The sequence below is a fragment of the Colobus angolensis genome, unplaced genomic scaffold (genome assembly GCF_000951035.1).
Source record: "Colobus angolensis palliatus isolate OR3802 unplaced genomic scaffold, Cang.pa_1.0 Scaffold40, whole genome shotgun sequence".
In the NCBI taxonomy this organism is placed as follows: domain Eukaryota; kingdom Metazoa; phylum Chordata; class Mammalia; order Primates; family Cercopithecidae; genus Colobus; species Colobus angolensis.
In genome coordinates this window covers 3748052-3767963 of record NW_012117377.1, presented here as the reverse complement: position 1 = coordinate 3767963, position 19912 = coordinate 3748052, and the positions used below count along the sequence as shown (strand labels likewise).

General features: G+C 39.4%; 1 protein-coding gene across 2 annotated transcripts in view; it reads right to left on the bottom strand.

Annotated features, from left to right (window-relative positions):
• EXO1 (exonuclease 1) overlaps positions 1-19912 on the bottom strand; it is a 42074-nt gene that overhangs the window by 933 nt on the left and 21229 nt on the right. Inside the window, exons 12-15 of one of the 2 annotated variants that reach the window (XM_011955693.1) lie at positions 18826-19072; positions 11993-12590; positions 8011-8109; positions 4545-4738 (exon numbers count right to left, since the gene is read on the bottom strand). In XM_011955693.1, the coding sequence (XP_011811083.1) occupies positions 4545-4738; positions 8011-8109; positions 11993-12590; positions 18826-19072 (1138 nt within the window). The remainder of the gene's footprint in view (positions 1-4544; positions 4739-8010; positions 8110-11992; positions 12591-18825; positions 19073-19912) is intronic. The other variant, XM_011955694.1, reaches the window with a different exon arrangement.

Below are 19912 nucleotides of genomic sequence, written 5' to 3'. Positions count from 1 at the left end.
CTTTTTTAAGACAGTCTTGCTCTGTCACCCAGGCTGGAGTGCAGTGGCACGATCTTGGCTCACTGCAACCTCCACCTCCCGGGTTCAAGCGATTATCTTGCCTCAGCCCGAGTAGCTGGAACTACAGGCCTGCACCACCACGTCTGGCTGATTTTTGTATTTTTACTACAGATGGGGTTTCACCATGCTGGTCAGGCTGGTCTCAAACTCCTGACCTCAAGTGATCAGCCTGCCTCAGCCTCCCAAAGTGCTGGGATTACAGGCGTGAGCCACCGTGTGCAGCCTAAGCCCTATCTTTTATTCCCCTCTCAGTTGTTTTTTCTTTTTTCTTTTCTGGAAGGAAGCTATCTATAAAAATTAATCCTGTTATGAAGATATTACAGGTAATTCTATCTCCTGTCAACAAAAATTAAATACCAGTAAGTCTTTTTTTCTCAAAGGCATTTAAGAATACTGTTACACCCTTAATTTCTCTCTAGCAATAGTTTTCAAAGCATGTTCCATGTCCCCTGGAGAGTCCCAAGATCCTTTCAACAGGTTTCCAAGATCAAAACTATTCTTACAATATTCAGACTTTGTTCCTCCTTTCCACTGTGCTGACACTTGCATGGATGTTGCTAAAGCAGAACTGAGTGAAACTGCTGACAACTCAGTGTGAATCAAGACGGTGGCATCACACCGTACAAGTCATACCACGACTATTTGTATTCTCCACCTCCGTGCACTTGCAGTTAAAGAAAAGTCTCAAAAATGTTATTGATGGAAGCAGTAAAAATCACTAATTTCATTAAATCTCAACCCTTTGGTATACTTCAAATTTTTTTTTTAAATTTTTTTGAGACAGGGTCTCGTTCTGTTGCACTCTGGCTGGAGTGCAGTGCCGCAATCTCAGCTCACTGCAACCTCCATCTCCTGGGCTCAAGCAATTCTGCCACTTCAGCCTCCTGAGAAGCTGGGACTATAGGCACATGCCACCACGCTCGGCTAATTTTTTGGTATGCTTTTTAATATTCTGTGGCAAAATGGAAAGCACAAACAAAACACTTCTATTGTGTATAGAAGTATGATAGTTTATCTCAAGTAAAAGCATGTGACACTAAGGTCATTCAGGACTTCTCTAAAATGAACAAAAAGGGGCCAGGCGTGCTGGCTCATGTCTGTAATCCCAGCACTTTGGCAGGCTCAAGCAGGTGGATTACTTGAGGTCAGGAGTTCGAAACCAGCCTGGCCAACACAGCGAAACCTGATCTCTACAAAAAATAAAAAATTAGCAGGGCATGGTGGCAGGTGCCTGTAATCCCAGTTACTTGGGAGGCTGAGACAGGTGAATCACTTGAACTCAGGAGGCGGAGGCTGCAGTGAACTGAGACTGCACCACTGAACTCCAGCCTGGGTGACAAAAAGAGACTCTGTCTCAAAATAAATAAATAAACAAACAAACAAATAAAATGAACAAAGAGAGTCTGTTACTTTAAAGAAAAATAAATAACAGTATTTGTTGCTAATGATAAAATTCAAGCTTTCAAATGAAAATTAAAATTTTGGAAAACATATCTGCCACACAACGGTTTTCCAATGTTAAAGGCTTTGTTGATTGTGACTTTTTTCTTATACTGTATAATAAAATATATCAATATTTGGAAGTACATCTCAGTGAACCAATAGTTTCCAAATGACCAACTCATGCTGTTACATATAAAGGCTGCATTAAAAGTGCACCAGTGTAGGCCAGGCAAAGTGGCTCACACCTGCAATAAAAAATGAAATCATTAACTGGGGGTGGTGGCATACACCTGTAGTCCCAGCTACTCAGGAGGCTGAGGCAGGAGGACTGCTTGGGCTTGGGAGGTCGAGGGTACAGTGAGCCCGGATTGTGCCATTCCACCCTAGGCAACAGAAGAAAGGTACACCAGTGGACTGTAATATGACACAGAGTACAAAAAGTCAGTTGATATGGTTTCATATTCTACACTCCAACTAACCTTAAGAAACTACAAGTTGTTGAGTTTAGACATAACAGCAGAGAAGAAAATTTACCATTATCTAAAAGGGCTATCAAAATATATATTTTCTAACTACAAATATGTCTATTTCCTTCATATACTCAACCAAAACACCAAATCATAACAGATCAAATGTAGAAGCAGATATAAGAATCCAGCTGAGTTCTATTAAGCCAGACAGTAAAGATTTGCAAACTAGACAGTAAAGATTTGCAAAATGAAATGTAAAACCATGCCATTTTTCTCACCTTTTAGGGGGATTTGGAAAATATAGCTATTTATTTTTTAAAGGTACTCTCTACATTCATATGTAATAGGCTTATCGTTATTTTAAAATTAATATTTTTAAATGTTCATTTCAATTTCTATGATGGGTAAGTGTTGACAAATACAACCTACATAAACCAAAGTGTTTTGGGGCCTTTAATAATTTTTAAGAGTATAAAGCATTCCTGAAAACAAAACGTTTGAAAACTGCTGTCATATGGTTTAATCCTAGACTTTACACAATGGAAAATAAGAAACGATTGTCCAGCTCTTACTTATTTACAAAGTGTTTCCTACTCATACCACCTCATCTACGACAATATTTCTATTAGGTAAGGTTTAATCCTATCATTCCATATAATTGAAAAAAAACCTTTTATTAAACTTAGCACATTTCTTTTATTGAGAACGAGAAAATAGCTATAAGGTAATGCTACTCTGCGGCTAATTTTGTGGTCTAACAGAAGGAAGTATTATGGTTAACAAAACTTTAACTATATAGAAGATGAATTCTTTTAAAACAGTGCTGGCCACATACATTGCAAATCTGGCAAATTCATCATATAAACTCAATGAGTCTCCCCATTTTAAGATTGATAAATTAGAGAAGTATGATATAGCACTGTACTTCTGCCCCTTCTTTAAAATCTTATTTTCGGCCAGGTGCAGTGGCTCACGCCTGTAATCCCAGCGCTTTGGGAGGCCAAGGCGGGCGGATCACCTGAGGTTGGGAGTTCGAGACCAGCCTGACCAACATGGAGAAACCCCGTGTCTACTAAAAATACAAAATTAGCCGGGCATGGTGGCGCACGCCTGTAATCCCAGCTACTTGGGAGGCGGAGGTTGCAGTGAGCAGAGATCGTACCATTGCATTCCAGTCTGGGTAACAAGAGCGAAACTCCGTCTCAAAATAAAATAAAATAAAATAAAATTTTTTTCTCTTTACAATCCTGAGAGATAAAAAAAGGAAGGCAAGAGACTTAAGGCCTAGGAAAGCAATTTGCTTAACATCAGAGACCCCAAAACCAGACTGAAAACTGGTTTTTTTAGTTTGCCACCTTTTTATGAAAAGAAAGTATAGAAATTGAAATTAAGTATAAAGAATCAGTTAAAGGGAAGGGAGAAAAATAATTATTTTATTTATTTATTTTTTATTTATTTATTTATTTATTTTTGAGACGGAGTCTCGCTCTGTCACCCAGGCTGGAGTGCAGTGGCCAGATCTCAGCTCACTGCAAGCTTTGCCTCCTGGGTTCACACCATTCTCCTGCCTCAGCCTCCCCAGTAGCTGGGACCACAGGCGCCCGCCACCTCACCCGGCTAGGTTGTTTTGTGTTTTTTAGTAGAGACGGGGTTCCATCGGGTTAGCCAGGATGGTCTCGATCTCCTGACCTCGTGATCCACCCATCTCAGCCTCCCAAAGTGCTGGGATTACAGGCTTGAGCCACCGCGCCCGGCTGAAAAATAATTATTTTATAGTGAGAGAAACAAAAATTGACTCATATGAAACTAGAAAGAGTTGGGAGAAAGGGATGGAAATTACAGAAAATAACAGTTTATCTTGTTTCAGAATAAGAAACAAGGCAACTCACTTTTTAAATCCAAAGTTTTTCCAGAGCTCATTGAGTTTGATCTGTAATCCTGGCTTGTTCTCGGCATTATGATGCTTTCTCTTCTGGATGCTTACTGGCTTCTTGCTCAGCCCACTGGCTCTGGCAGGTCCCAGAGGTTTGATCTTGGTTGTAGAAAGAGAGTCTGCAGAACTGGACTTATATAGCCCAGGAACCTGAAGATTAAACACCCATTTTAAGACCATTCTGTTAAAGCAACTAACTTTAATTTCAAACTATTCTTATTTATTGAGACGGAGTGTCGCTCTGTCGCCCAGTCTGGAGTGCAGTGGCGCGATCTCAGCTCACTGCAACCTCCAATTCCCGGGTTCACGCCATTCTTTTGCCTCAGTCTCCTGAGTAGCTGGGACTACAGGCGCCTGCCACCATGCCCGGCTAATTTTTTATATTTTTAGAAGAGACGGGGTTTCCCGAAGTTAGCAGGATGGTCTCGATCTCCTGACCTCGTGATCCACCCATCTCAGCCTCCCAAAGTGCTGGGATTACAGGCTTGAGCCACCGCGCCCGGCTGAAAAATAATTATTTTATAGTGAGAGAAACAAAAATTGACTCATATGAAACTAGAAAGAGTTGGGAGAAAGGGATGGAAATTACAGAAAATAACAGTTTATCTTGTTTCAGAATAAGAAACAAGGCAACTCACTTTTTAAATCCAAAGTTTTTCCAGAGCTCATTGAGTTTGATCTGTAATCCTGGCTTGTTCTCGGCATTATGATGCTTTCTCTTCTGGATGCTTACTGGCTTCTTGCTCAGCCCACTGGCTCTGGCAGGTCCCAGAGGTTTGATCTTGGTTGTAGAAAGAGAGTCTGCAGAACTGGACTTATATAGCCCAGGAACCTGAAGATTAAACACCCATTTTAAGACCATTCTGTTAAAGCAACTAACTTTAATTTCAAACTATTCTTATTTATTGAGACGGAGTGTCGCTCTGTCGCCCAGTCTGGAGTGCAGTGGCGCGATCTCAGCTCACTGCAACCTCCAATTCCCGGGTTCACGCCATTCTTTTGCCTCAGTCTCCTGAGTAGCTGGGACTACAGGCGCCTGCCACCATGCCCGGCTAATTTTTTATATTTTTAGAAGAGACGGGGTTTCCCTGTGTTAGCCAGGAGGGTCTTGATCTCCTGACCTCGTGATCCACCCACCTCGGCCTCCCAAAGTGCTGAGATTACAGGTGTGAGCCACCGCGACCGGTCAAACTATTCTTTATACGTAAGAACAAAATAAACCATAAGCAATGGTAAAAATGTGCTATTTATAAACGTCTATTACAGAAGTCATCATGAATTATTTTAACAGGTAACAGTAAACCTGGCATAAAATTTAAAAGTTCTCTCTTTTGTAAAGGAACAGAGAACAAAATGAATCTCTCTCACTCCCTCCCTTTCCAGAGGCAATTGCTGCTCCCGGCTTCCTGTGCATCCAGACTCACGCGTGCACACACACACACACACACACACACACACACACACACAAACTGGCAGCAGAATACACGCTGTTGTACACTTCATTTTTCTCACTTAATGTATCTTGATTCCACTTAATGATGTATCTTAGAGATTTTTTTCAGTTCGCAGGAAATAGAATTTTATTTTGAATAGGTTGCCTGTTCTTCCATTGTATATATATGCCATAACTTACTTAAACAAACCTCTATTGACATTTAGGCTGTTTCTACTAAGGGTTGATTTTTACCCTGTGGACAGAATGGAGACAATGAAGTTTTGTTATTGTTTCTCAGGATAGTAAGAATGAGGTATATTAAAAAAGGTTTACAATACGAATCTGGCAGTGTGTGTATAAAGAATGAAAAAGTTAAAGTTTCACACAGTAAAGATGAAATCCTTAAATATGTGTTGGTGATGGGGAGAAAAAAAGAAGACAAAGAAATAAACGTTAGAATTTGGAGAGGTATCAATGTTTGGTTGTTTTTCTCCAACTGCTATAGAAGGATCAAACTGACAGTTAGGAAGAAAAAGGACAACCTTAGGATTTTGAAACTAAGTGGCAGATAACATAATTTTATTTAATAGATAAAAAGCATTCTGAGAAGAGATAGAGGTAAAAGGTGCGAGTTTGATTTTAGGTATTAAAGACGGGTATCAGGGAGAGCTCACCTGGAGGGTCACCAGAACAGAAGCGGTAGTTAAATCCCTGACAAGGCAAATCTCTGAGAATAATAATAATAATACGATGCTTTACTATCTAGACATAACTCCTTTTGGAAAAGTACTTTCTACATCTCCAGTCATATCCATCATTGTAAATTATTCTGCATGTATCCTTCCAGACTTCTTAATATGATACCACAAACATGCAAATGCGCACATGAATATTTTAAAGTATTTAAACAAAACACCACTATACATATTGTTAACAACATATTTTTCCTTTTCACTAATAATGAATGTCTTTTCAAGTTAGTAGATATGACTGCAAAAGCCTTCTTGCTCAAAAATTTAAAAAATAATCTCACATTTACATATTTTATATTTGTATCTTATAATGTATTGGAATTTGCTATGGACTGAACGTTCTGTGCCCCCCACATTCATGTTGAAGTCCTAACACTTAACTCCTAATGTGATGGTGGGATTTTTGAGAGGTGATTAGATCATGAGAATGGAGCCCTCAGGAATGAGATTAGTGCCCTTATAAGAAGAGAGACAAAAGAGATGTTCTCTCCCTCTACCATGTAAGGACACAGGAAGAAGGCATCTGTCTGCAAACCAGGAAGTGGGCTCTCACCAGACACCAAATCTGCTGGTGCCTAGACCTGGGACTTCCCAGCCTTTAGAACTGTGAGAAATAAATATTTATCATTTAAGCAAATCCAGTTTCTGGTATTCTGTTATAGCAACCCATATTGACTACGGTAGAATTTATATTTATATTGTGTGAGACGGACATCTTCTTTCAAATGGATAAGCAGGGCCTGTATTACAATTTTAAAAAGTTTTTATGGTACTAGAAACATAATATATGCTCATGGTAGAAAAATACAAGAAAAAGAACAGAAAAAAGTTCACCTATATTTCTACCACTAAGAGCTAAAACCAAAGATTATTTAATAATTCACTCCCTTATTGTTATTTAGATTATTTCCAATTTTTCACTATTATAACCAATGCAGTATTAAGTATTCTTGTATTTAAATTCTCAATGTTTCCTTAGGCTAAAGTTCTAGAATGCACTTATTTGAACTCTTTCAAATTTTTTTCTAGAAATGGCAGACCAATACTTACCTTTTAAAATATGTGATTCTATACTCTCATAAAAAATGAGTATAATTAAAAACATTTTTTGGAAATATGAAGAGGCAAGAAATGATTTAATTATTTAAATTTGCACTATTTGATTACTAATAAGGTTAAACATATGGTTAAACAAATGAGGTTAAACATCTATTAATCAACCATTGGTACTTTTCCTTTTGTGACCTGTTTATGACCTTTATCCATCTTTTAAGTTAGGAAATAGTGTTTTTATACTGATGAACAAGAACACTTAATACATAAAATGTGCTTTAATTTGTGCTTAATATATAAAATATGCTTTACTATGTAGTAACACAAATATTTATATATTTGGATTTAAAAAACCACAGGTACAGAGTTTCTAGGCAGCCTTTTGGCAGTACGTATCAATGCTAAATCACACACGCCTTGGGACTATGTATCAATGCTAAATCATACATGCCTTGGGACCAGTAACACCACTCCATGGAATGAATCCTTACAAACTAATCAAGAATATGTCCTCAAATATTTATCCACAAGATCTTGGTTGCAGTATTATTTGCTAGAGCAAAACAATTTAGGGTAAATGACAAAAATAAGCGGATTGGCCAAACCCATACAACTGCATATTATAAACTCATCACATTAATGACTAAAAGTACATGGAAAATGATCTTTCATACACACTGCAAGAGAAAATAAGTTTCACAGCTTAAACACCTACAGTCAAGCATGAAGTTTTAAAGCAGACATTTTTATATAAATGAGAGACTACAGGTATTTCAATTTTTAATTCTGCTTGTATTTCTCATTTTATAGTTGTAAGCATACACTGCTTCTGAAATTTAAAAAAAAATTAAATAAATGTTTTACCTTGTTCCTTAGAGGTGTGTCTTTTGAGAAATGAGATAAACGTAGCTTGGAGGTCTGGTCACTTTGACCGTCAAGTAACTTAATATTGCAATCAGATTCCTTCAGTTCCCAGATCAAAAAATAAAACAAAATTATATTTTTACTATAGAATTTTTATGACAACAAACCAATATTCAACAAAATGGAAAATAAATAAGAACATGGGAGAGAGTTAATAAAAGAAAATGAATCTAATATGGAAAGGATGATGTTTGCCAATTACATTGAAGAAGCTAGCAAGGTGTTTCAGCTGGAGAGGTCAATTATATAAAATATCTACTTAAAATTAAAGTCTTTCATGAACTGTTAGAAGAGGATGTAAAAATGCTGAGTCTGATAAAACACGAGTCTCCTACTGTAAAAATGTTAAGTTACATATGTGTGGTTAACAGTTTTCATCTTACTAGCTAAAATAAGTTGAACAGGTGCAGCTCCATCCTTTCTTTTAATCAAGTAACATGTTTAACTTTAAAGAGGAAAAAAAGGTATCCACTTTAAAGTGGAGTTGTATTGTATTAAATGCACTTCACCTTTAGTGATGACTTTCAGACCTACCCTCTGCCCCCAATTTTCTATCAGATAAGACTTTTCTATAGATGGAGAGTTCTCTTATAATCTGCATTCCCATGAAAGTCAAATAAAAGAGGACAATGAGACCAGGTGTGGAGGCTCATGCCTGTAATCCCAGTACTTTGGGAGGCCAAGGTGGGTGGGCAGACCACTTGAGGTCAGGAGTTCGAGACCAGTCTGGCCAACATGGTGAAATCCCGTCTCTACTAAAAATACAAAAATTAGCCGGGCGTGGTGGCACATGCCTGTTGTCCCAGCTACTTGGGAGGCTGAGGTGGGGAAAATCGCTTGAACGCCCGAGGTGGAAGTTGCAGTGAGCTGAGATCGTACCTCTGCAATCCAGCCTACGCAACAGAACAGACTCAAAAAAACAAAAAACAAAAAACAAAGGGCAATAAAAAAACCCAATAGTGAAAAGTACCCCATTAACTTGTGTTATACCTTACAGAAACCCTAACATTCCTTGCTCATAGCTAACAGTATTGTGACTCTGGGCTAAATCATTTCCTGAAGATCACAAGGAAGGTCCTAAGATGACTTCAACCTCAAATATGGTCAAGGAACTCAACACAGAATCTATGACTGTTGCTTTTCACAGTGAACTACCAACAGAAGGCTCTAATATTGGAGCACTTTCTTCTGAACTATAGGAAAACTTGGCTAAACGCTTCCAAAGTAAATGAAACAGTAAGATACATGCTGGAAATATAAAAACGATAACCCCAAAGGAACTCGGCAGACTTAATATCCTCACAAATTAACAGTGATGTTTTTATGAAAGGTGTTCAAGACAGCCAATGCTGTGGTACCCAAGTGGCAGTAAGAGAAGATGCAGTACGAAGTAGAAATGACAAAGATGAGATGAAGATGGAGGTTCATAGTAAAAGAAACACTCTTTTAGTCTAGTATGCACAGTACTCAGGATGGACCAACTGAAGGCAAAGCAAACGAAAGGGAAAAATAAAAGCAGAAGCCTCCAAAGCGGCCAAGGGTATGGCTCGGCAGCCTCTTAAAAATGTAAGAAGGGCCGAGTGAGGTGGCTCACGCCTGTAATCCCAGTATTTTGGGAGGCTGAGGTGGGGGTGGATCACCTGAGGTCAGGAGTTCGAGACCAGCCTGACCAATATGGTGAAACTCCATCTCTACCAAAAAAACAAAAATCAGCCAGGCGTGGTGGTGTACACCTGTAATCCCAAATATTCAGGAGGCTGAGACAGGAGAATCACTTGAACCCAGGAGGCGGAGGTTGCAGTGAGCCGAGACTGTGCCACTGTACTCCAGCCTGGGCGACATAGCGAGACTCTGTCGCAAAATAACAACAACAACAACAAAAAAAAAAAACATAAGAAGGAAGTCTCGCCGGGCGCGGTGGCTCAAGCCTGTAATCCCAGCACTTTGGGAGGCCGAGATGGGCAGATCACGAGGTCAGGAGATCGAGACCATCCTGGCTAACACGGTGAAACCCCGTCTCTACTAAAAATACAAAAACTAGCCGGGCGAGGGGGCGCCTGTAGTCCCAGCTACTCCGGAGGCTCAGGCAGGAGAATGGCGTAAACCCAGGAGGCGGAGCTTGCAGTGAGCTGAGATCCGGCCACTGCACTCCAGTCCCGGCGACAGAGCGAGACTCCGCCTCAAAAAAAAAAAAGAAGGAAGTCTCTGAGCCTACTCTGGCTCAGGAGGCTGCCCGATTTGGGGGAAAAAAAAAAGTAAAAAAAGGCACAGGGGACAGATTTTGGGTTCAAATATATGAATACATTTCAGCTTTCTCCAAATGAAAACAGCTTATTTACACATTTTAATTTGGCTTTTTTCTTCAATTTCAGTCCAGTGTATCTCTACTTTCCTTTGGGAACTTGAATAAAATATTTTCTTCTTTAATAAATAAAAGCTATACTGATTTATTAGATGCTGTTCAATATTTGGAATTATCAGGTATCAAAACTCTGTCAAATATTACCACAGCTATAATTGTTCCTACAACTTGGTCGGTTACTATAGTTCATAAAGATAAAGAAGGAATGTTATATTGGTTAATCTGAGATAATTCAGGTTTAAAAAAAGCTACTGCCAACATGTCATTTAAAAATATATCACTGGATCTTACGAGCAGTACAGTCACGTACTATGTAACGATGTTTCATTCAACAGCAGACCATGTATTCGGTGGTCTGCATATTTGGATTGCATAGTCAGTATTTTCACTATAACTTTCTATGTGTGACACACAAATACTTACCATTGTGTTATAGTTGCCTACAATGTTCAGTTCAGTAACGTGCTGTACAGGTTGTAGCCTCAGAGCAATAAGGCTTTAGTATCTAGCCTAGGTGTGTAGTAGGGTAGACCATCTAGGTTTGTGTACGTTCACTCTATGATGTACAACGACCAAATCAGATCACCTAACAATGCATGTCTCAGAACACATAGTTAAGTAACACACGACTGTACTTATTTGGAGTTTTGATTTTATGTCAGAATACAAGATACATTATATATTAATAGAAGAAAAAACTGGTTAGGATGCTTTTATTAATTTAAAACAGAATTACAAAATCACTTGTATTACTGTTTTGTCATAAGGCCTTTAGCAGGAATAAGAAGAGTAAATGAAAATCCATTTCTGAAGTACTAAAACTTAAGATGGATACATTGCATTAACAGGGCCACTTCCTTATAAGGTCTCTGTCTTTTTCTTTTTCTTTTTCTTTTTTGAGATAGTCTGGCTCTGTCCCCCAGGCTGGAGTGCAGTGGCTCAATCTCGGCTCACTGCAACCTCAGCCTCCCAGGTTCAAGCAATTATCCCGCCTCAGCCTCCCGAATAGCTGGGATCACAGGCGCCCATCACCATGCCTGCCTAATATTTCTGTATTTTCAGTAGAGACAGGATTTCACCATGCTGGCCAGGCTGGTCTCAAACTCCTACCTCAAGTGATCCACTCACCTCGGCCTCCCAAAGTGCTGGGATTACAGGCATGAGCCATCGCACTTGGCCCCTTATAAGGTCTTAAATGTTATCTGAATTCAAGAGCATATTAAGGATTTAAACAAACTGATAATAATTTTTCATTTCACAGATTATCACTCTGCCTAGGTTTTAACTGTGGCACACCTTGAGATACCCACTAATGGAACACACAGTGATTCAGGAAATACACAGAGTTAATTTACATGTATTGGAGTTTAAAATGTGAAAGATACAGAGAAGTCCTTCAAATGAATAAAATGTGAGCTTTCTGCACAGTAGAATTGAGAATGAAAAAAATTAATATAGCTCGTCATTTACATGTAGGAAAAATTTCCTCAATGATTTGAGTAACAATCTATTTTTTCTTACATATAAATGTGAAAACGAAGCCTTCAGGATTTGACTTACCTCTGAATCGGAGTCCTTACTAGAGCACTGAGAAAGCCTGGATGCATTTGAACTCTGCAGTGAGAATTCTCCACTTTCCTGGGACTGTGAAGAACACGCCCCTTCTCGTAAGGGATGAGCCTCATCATCACTGGACTCCTCGCTCTTTAACTGAGACACGTCAGACATACTAACTTCAGGCAGGGAGGTGGGGGAATCGCTTTTTCTTCGGAATTGCTGCAATGCTGTGCTTGGAGAGGGGCTCGGAGTTCTTGAAAAATCTCCAAGACCTCCAGTCCAACTAAAACAACTTCTTAGCGTTCCCAAAGTGGGTGGTGAGATGGTCCTTGTGAATTTGCTGCTCTTAAAAGAGTGGGACTCTTCATCTGTAAACACTGTTGCCTTGTCTGGAATATGATCACTTGGAATACGATTATTCGGTATGTCATCACTTGAATTATGTGGTACATTTGTGTCAACCAGCCTCTTGCCTTCTTCGTCTCCAGACTCTGATTCATGCAGATTGTTCTCTTTATCTGTGACAGAAGTTTCATCCAGAGGCTGGCTGCTCACTTTGTTTGATACACAGTCAATAGAATCTGGAGAACTGCAAAAAAACCTAACCGGAAAAAAGGAATAGAAACAATAAGTATAAGTATTTTAGAGTTTTCTCAAGGGGTGTCAAGATTCAAAATGGAATAATTAGTTTCTTTTTGAAAAAAGTCTCATAAATACATAATTTCATAAAGGCATAAAAAATCTTAAATTTTAGTCAAAATTCAAATTTTGATTATGCCAACATTCACACATTTAGAATTCTATTTATGCAATGAATTTTTAGACAGGACTTTCTGTTTTTTGAGACGGAGTCTCTCTCTGTCACCAGGCTGGAGTGCAGTGGCACAATCTCGGCTCACTGCAACCTCCACCTCCTGAGTTCAAGTGATTCTCCTGCCTCAGCCTCCTGAGTAGCTGGGATTACAGGCTGGCGCCACCACGCGGGCTAATTTTGCATTTTAGTAGAGAAGGGTTTCTCCATGTCGGTCAGGCTGGTCTCAAACTCCCAATCTCAGGTGATCCACCCACCTCGGCCTCCCAAAGTGCTTGGATTACAGGCGTAAGCCACAGCGCTCGGTCTAGAGAGGACTTTCTAAAAGCAGTCTTCTATATACACATGTACTTTATTTATGCCTAATCATCATACAGCTGTTCTTTCCCTAAACTTATGGACTCTCAAATAGAAGATAAACTCTTTGAGGGCAGGTACTTCCCACGTCTTTGTATCTTCCACAGTACCTAGGATGGGGCTAAAAGATGGTCAAACATACAAACAGATGTAGAAATATAAAACCAAAAGGACAATTTACAGCTATTCTCTCATATTTTGTAGGAAGCAAAATTAAAGAAATTAGCTATTTACCCTTCATCTTAGCTTTGCTCCTAGCATTATACCATCTGGGAACTTGTAATAGTATACTAATCTAGCAGCATGTTATATACCCTATAAACTTCTACACTCTTTTAAATATACAGGTTAAGACTTTCTTTCAAATCAATCATTAAACTCTATATTACTAAAGAGGTATCACTTATTCAGCATAGCAGCTTTGAAAAAAAAAAACATTCCAATAAAAATGAAAGATCAGTATTATTGAGGAGGCAAGGAGAGTTTTTAGGTTTAAAAAAAATCCTAGTGTACGTGATCAGATAAAACATAAAACTTAAAGAGAATTTACCTCCTTAGTAAGCATTAGTTCAAATCCAAGATAATGAACAGAATATTTACTAAATGCTAGAGAGTAAAAATCCTTTCTATCCTTTCACCAAATCCCTAGATTAGTTGTATGGGGAGGGGGCAGGAAGCAGTACATGGAAGAAAAGCTCTTACTAGGCTTTGCAGTAACAGAAAACATGAGCTCCTAGACACGACTGCAAATTCATTTTTAAATCAACAGTAATTCCTGTGATGCCCAACTATTCTTCCACATATCATTTCCCAGGTAAAGAGAAGTGATAGTGACAATGCCAGGGTTATAAAATTAATTGGCTAGCAAGACACAGAATTAAAACTCAGAACCTTCCTCCCAACTGGCCTATACTGTTACTTAATTGACTTGTATTTCCAGATCTCGAAAGATAAAACGGGCATGTTTCTGTGATAACTACCTACAAAATAAAAATAATTAATACTTAAAACAGGCTTCCAAAATGCAGGCAAATTGGTGACAACGTTTTACATGTTTGATATCTCCTTTTAGTTACATTCTATTAAAAAGAGAGGAGTGGTAATGCTTGCACATATGTTAATGACTAGGCATTATGCCAGGTGCTTGATACGCAGAGTTTCTATTTACCTTCACAACAGACTTATGTATATAATCATCCATTTTTTATGAAGAAATAGGCTCAGGGAGGTGAACAGTGTGTGAAAGATGACTCAACTAAAAAGATGACAGAGTGAGAATTCAAATCCAGGCCTATTGGATTGTATGCTGCTTCCAATCCATTGTATCAACTGTGACTAGGAATTTTCCTACCACCAGTACTAACTATACAACCTTGAGAACGCTTAACCTCTCAGGGCCTCAGTCTCTTAACCCCAAATAGTGCAGATAGCATCAATCCTGTGTATCTCATAATATTTTTGTGAGAAATAGAAAAACATGCAAAATTACTTTGAAAATTAACTTTGAAAACTAATTTAATAATATCCAGTTAATTAAAAAAAAATTTTTTTTTGAGATGGAGTCTTGCTCTGTCACCCAGGCTGGAGTGCAGGGGTGCGACCTCAACTCTCTGCAACCTCCTCATCCTGGGTTCAAGCAATTCTCCTGCCTCAGCCCCCAGAGAAACTGGGATTACAGGCGCCTGCCACTATGCCCAGCTACTTTTTGTATACTTAGTAGAGATGGGGTTTCACTATGTTGGCCAGGCTGGTCTCAAACTCCTGACCTCAGGTGATCTATCCTCCTTGTCCTCCCAAAGTGCTGAGATTATAGGTGTGAGCCTAGACCTATCTAGTCATTATTAAATGTTGCTATACAACGTAAGCCATAAAATGATACATCAAAGACTGACTTACTCCTGATAATTATTTCTCACAGAAAGCTGATAGAGAAAAAAATTATTTCTCTAGGTATCTCTCAATGCACCCTCTGAACAAGTTGCTAGTGAAACATCTAAACTACATAAAGCAGCCATGTACAGTCTCAAACTAGATTTCCTTAAGTTTCTACAATGACTAAATAGGCAAGCCCTGTAGAGACACACAAACATTCTCATTTGTTGTCTCCAAAGAAGAGCTCAACGTGAAGCAGCAGCACAGGGAAACTCTACTCTCACCCCAGCGGAAAAACAAAACCAAGCTAGAAAAATTGTTCCAAGTGAGAGAAGTCAACTTTCTAGAAGTTTTTAATTAGTGTGTTTTGCTTTTTTTTTCTTTTGAGACGAAGTCTCGCTCTGTTGCCCAGGCTGGAGTGCAGTGGTGTGATTTTGGCTCACTGCAACCTCTGCCTCCCGGGTTCAAGCAATTCTCCTGCCTCAGCCTCCCAAATAGCTGGACTACAGGCGCCCGCCACCATGCCTGGCTAATTTTTTGTATTTTTAGTAGAGACGGGGTTTTACCATGTTAGCCAGGATGGTCTCGATCTCCTGACCTCATGATCTGCCCACCTCGGCCTCCCAAAGTGCTGGGATTACAGGTGTGAGCCACTGTGGCTGGCCCAATCAGTGAATATTATCTAGAACACTTTTCCATTTTTGTGGCCAATTTTTCATCATTCCACTGTTAACAAGCACCTTTAATGAGGGTGAGTAGCAAAAGAAGAATCAAAACTACTATTTAATCATATTGTATTGCAACTATTTCCTTGAGAAGACTCCATGGGAGAAGGGTTGGAAACATCACCTGAGGTGAGACTAAGAAACTACCAGTGGTTCATTCCTTCATGCTCATCTCCCATCATCATGGTTAGACAGAGCTGACTGCTGCCTGATCTATGAAACCTGAAAAACAGGGCAGGGTGTGGTGACTCATACCTGTAATCCCAGCACTTTGTGAGGCTGAGGTGTGTGGACCACTTGAGGTCAGGAGTTCAAGATCAGCCTGGCCAAAATGGTGAAACCCTGTTTCTTCTAAAAACATAAAAATTGGCTGGGCGTGGTGGCGGGTGCCTGTAGTCCCAGCTACTCAGGAGGCTGAGTCAGGATAATTGCTTGAACTTGGGAGGTGGAGGTTGCAGTGAACCAAGATGGCGCCACTGTACTCCAGCCTGAGCGACAAGAGTGGAATTCCATCTCAAATAAAAATAAAAATAAAAAATAAAAAATTTGAAAAACAAAGACTACTCATTCGAAGTCTTCTAGTGGAATACAGCAGCCGGTAACTTTTCTCTCTTAGTGTTACTCTATCATGCCTAGATCACTTCTGACACTTATATTTCCTTTTTCATGTTGTGGCACCACCATCTAAAGTCAACATAATAAGAGTTACTTACTATATGTTTATCATCTACCTGTAAGGCACTGCCTTAGGTGCACTGCTGATAGTAACTCATTTACTCCTCTCATTGGTCCTAAGGCTGTCATAATTGTTAGCCCCCATTTTTAAAAGGAGAAAACCGAAGTGCCCAGAAGTTAACTTGTCAAGTCACACATCTTATAATGAACACAACAGGATTCAAATCCAGGGAGCCTGACTCCAGGTTCTAAATTCCTAATCCACAAATTAAACTGACTCTTCACAATCTCATGATTGCTCCCAGGGACTATGGCAACAGTCCACCTGATCCCTCTTGAACCCACTCTTCACAGGCACTCAGAATGGCTGACCTAAAACAGAGATCAAATCATACACCACCTCCCCTGACTAAAACCCGCTCAAAATTTCTTTTCTTTTTTGTTCTTTTTTTTTTCTGGAGACAGAGTCTTGCTCTGTCTCACCCAGGCTGAACTGCAGTGGCGTGATGGTTCACTGCAACCTCCTCCCGGGTTCAAGCAATTCTCATGTCTCAGCCTCCCAAGTAGCTGGGACTACAGGTGCACACCACCACGTCCAGCTAATTTTTGTACTTTTAGTAAGGACAGGTTTTCACCATTTCGTCAAGATAGTCTCAAACTCCACCTACCTCAGCCTCCCGAAGTGCTGGGATTATAGGCGTGAGCCATCACGCCCAGGGACCCTCTCAATGTTTCTATCGCCTCTAAAGAAGACCTAAAGTTCCCACGTTGGCATACAAGCCTTCAGTGAATGGTCTCCTGCCTATTTCTGCTCCCCTCACCACCCACCTTTCCCCAGTTTGAATTCTGGCAGAGGTCATCACAGCACTGATGGACAGCAAGGAGTTGTCCTGGGCCCCATGCTGTTCCCCATCTTTACACCTTTCCTCAAGCTGTCTTGACTCTACTGGGAAGGCACTTGGCGCTGGTCTTTGCCTGCTTCACCTGTCATTTAAACCTAGGCAGGGACACCCAACACTCATCCCTTCCCTCTCACCCTTCCCAACCACTGCCCCAGCATTAGATGCCGCCTGAATGCCCTCAAAACACTGTATTCATGCCTTTATCTCTGTACTCACCATACTGTATGGAAAGATTTTTGTTTATGTATTTATTTTTCCAACTGAACTACAAGCTTCTGGAAAACAAAAACTGCCTTTCTCATTTGTGAACTATAGCACCTGGCATGGTATCAGGTTCTCACTTAATATTACAGCTCCAGTCATCTACATTAGAATATATCTCTGAAAATACTTTGCAAAATTGTATTAAGCCCGCAAAGAAACAAAAAAAGTAGGAAAAAAAAAGAGGGGAAGGGAACTCCCCATAAAACAGAAGTCTGTAATGCAAAATTAATAATAGGGGCTACAATCCTCTTTTATTCTGATTCTGTACAGAGAGATTACAAAAGTACTAGAAGTTAAAGGGGTTTATGTCAGAACTAAGACAATACATAATAAAACTACAATCAGATTAAGGCGGGTTCTACACCTGCTTCCCTCTAGACTCAATGTTTATTCAAGGCTCATCATCACTGGTCACTACAGAAATGCAAATCAAAACCACAATGAGATACCATCTCACGCCAGTTACAATGGCAATCATTAAAAAGTCAGGAAACAACAGATGCTGGAGAGGATGTGGAGAAGTAGGGATGCTTTTACATTGTTGGTGGGAGTGTACATTAGTTCAACCATTGTGGAAGCCAGTGTGGCAACTCCTCAAGGATCTAGAACTAGAAATACCATTTGACCCAGCAATCCCATTACTGGGCATATACCCAAAGGATTATAAATCATTCTACTATAAAGACACATGCACACGTATGTTTATTGCATCACTATTTACAATAGCAAAGACTTGGAACCAACCCAAATGCCTATCAGTGATAGACTGGATACAGAAAATGTGGCACATATACACCATGGAATACTATGCAGTCATAAAAAAGGATGAGTTCACGTCCTTGGCAGGGATGTGGATGAAGCTGGAAACCATCGTTCTCAGCAAACTAACACAGGAACAGAAAACCAAACACTGCATGTTCTCACTTATAAGTGGGAGTTGAACAATGAGAACACATGGACACAGGGAGGAGAACATCACACACCCCGGTCTGTCGGGAGAGGGAGGGCTAGGGGAGGGATAACATTGGGAGAAATACCTAATGTAGGTGACGAGTTGATGGGTGCAGCAAACCACCATGGCACGTGTATACCTATGCAACCAAACTGCACGTTCTGCACATGTACCCCAGAACTTAACGTATAATAAATTAATTTTAAAAAAAGACAAAATAAATACCAACAGAGTACATAATACAACAGACAATCAACATTCTGGAGACATAACTATACCTGCTTCTGGTCCCTGGAACCACAACTGCACCACTTTCTTCATTTTTCCTTTGTAAAAATGTTGCAAATTTATTTCTCATCCTAGGTGGCGTGCTTATACTCTTTTTGTTAGCAAGTCCATTTACCAGGTCAGGCACAAACACTTCAGAAGAGCTCAATGATTTATTGTCTTCATAGCTATTTCTCTTGGTCTTCTTAGTAAATGAAAGAGAATACTGACTCAACAGGTCATCTTCTGACAACTCTTCTAAATAAAAACAAAATTATCTGTAAATCTTTGTTTCACATGTACTTAGAGATTTGGCCTTAACTTCAGTCTACATCACATTGTCCTAAAAATAAGGACTTATCTTTTTTAAAAAAACCATGCCTCATAAAAGAAAACATAAGGATAAGGATGATTCAAAAAAATTCCCTTAGCTCCGTTTTATAATTTCACACATTAGTTTAAGGTTTAATATCAGCTGTTTATACAATTTCATGTTAAAATTACCCAAATCAAAATTTCAGAGCATAATCAATCCTGTGTGGTGATGTATTCATTACACTAAGGGTCTAATTTTGAATATAAAAAATTCTCCAGGAAAATTTATATGTAAATATATGGTTAATGATCAATTGTTAAAATGTTCCAATAAAACCAGCAGCTATTGATACATACGGTTTATGTGTTCTGGGTTTTGATGTATATTGTGACTGTCAAATAGTCCTAAGTAATTTGTGCTGTAGCTCTGATCCTCATTACTTCACTACGAGGCCCAAGAAGATTGCTGTGTGTCAAATATATTCTGTGGTACTAAAATAAATCATAAGACTAAATAATAACAAAAGTTTAAAGTCTGAGATAGGTAAGTACATAGAGTCAGCACTAAGGTTCTTTGAATGACTTTGACTGATTCTGAGTCTGTACAGCTTCTTCTCCACAGAGGTGTAAGTGCACACTACCGTAATCTTTGTGAAGTTGATAAGACAGGTTAGGGCTACCAAAATACCAGAAACAAGATGTCTCATATTTCTAAGGCACAGATTTTTAAAAAGCTGTATCAGCAAATTAGATGTTGGCTCCTGGCAAAAGTGAAATCTGTTT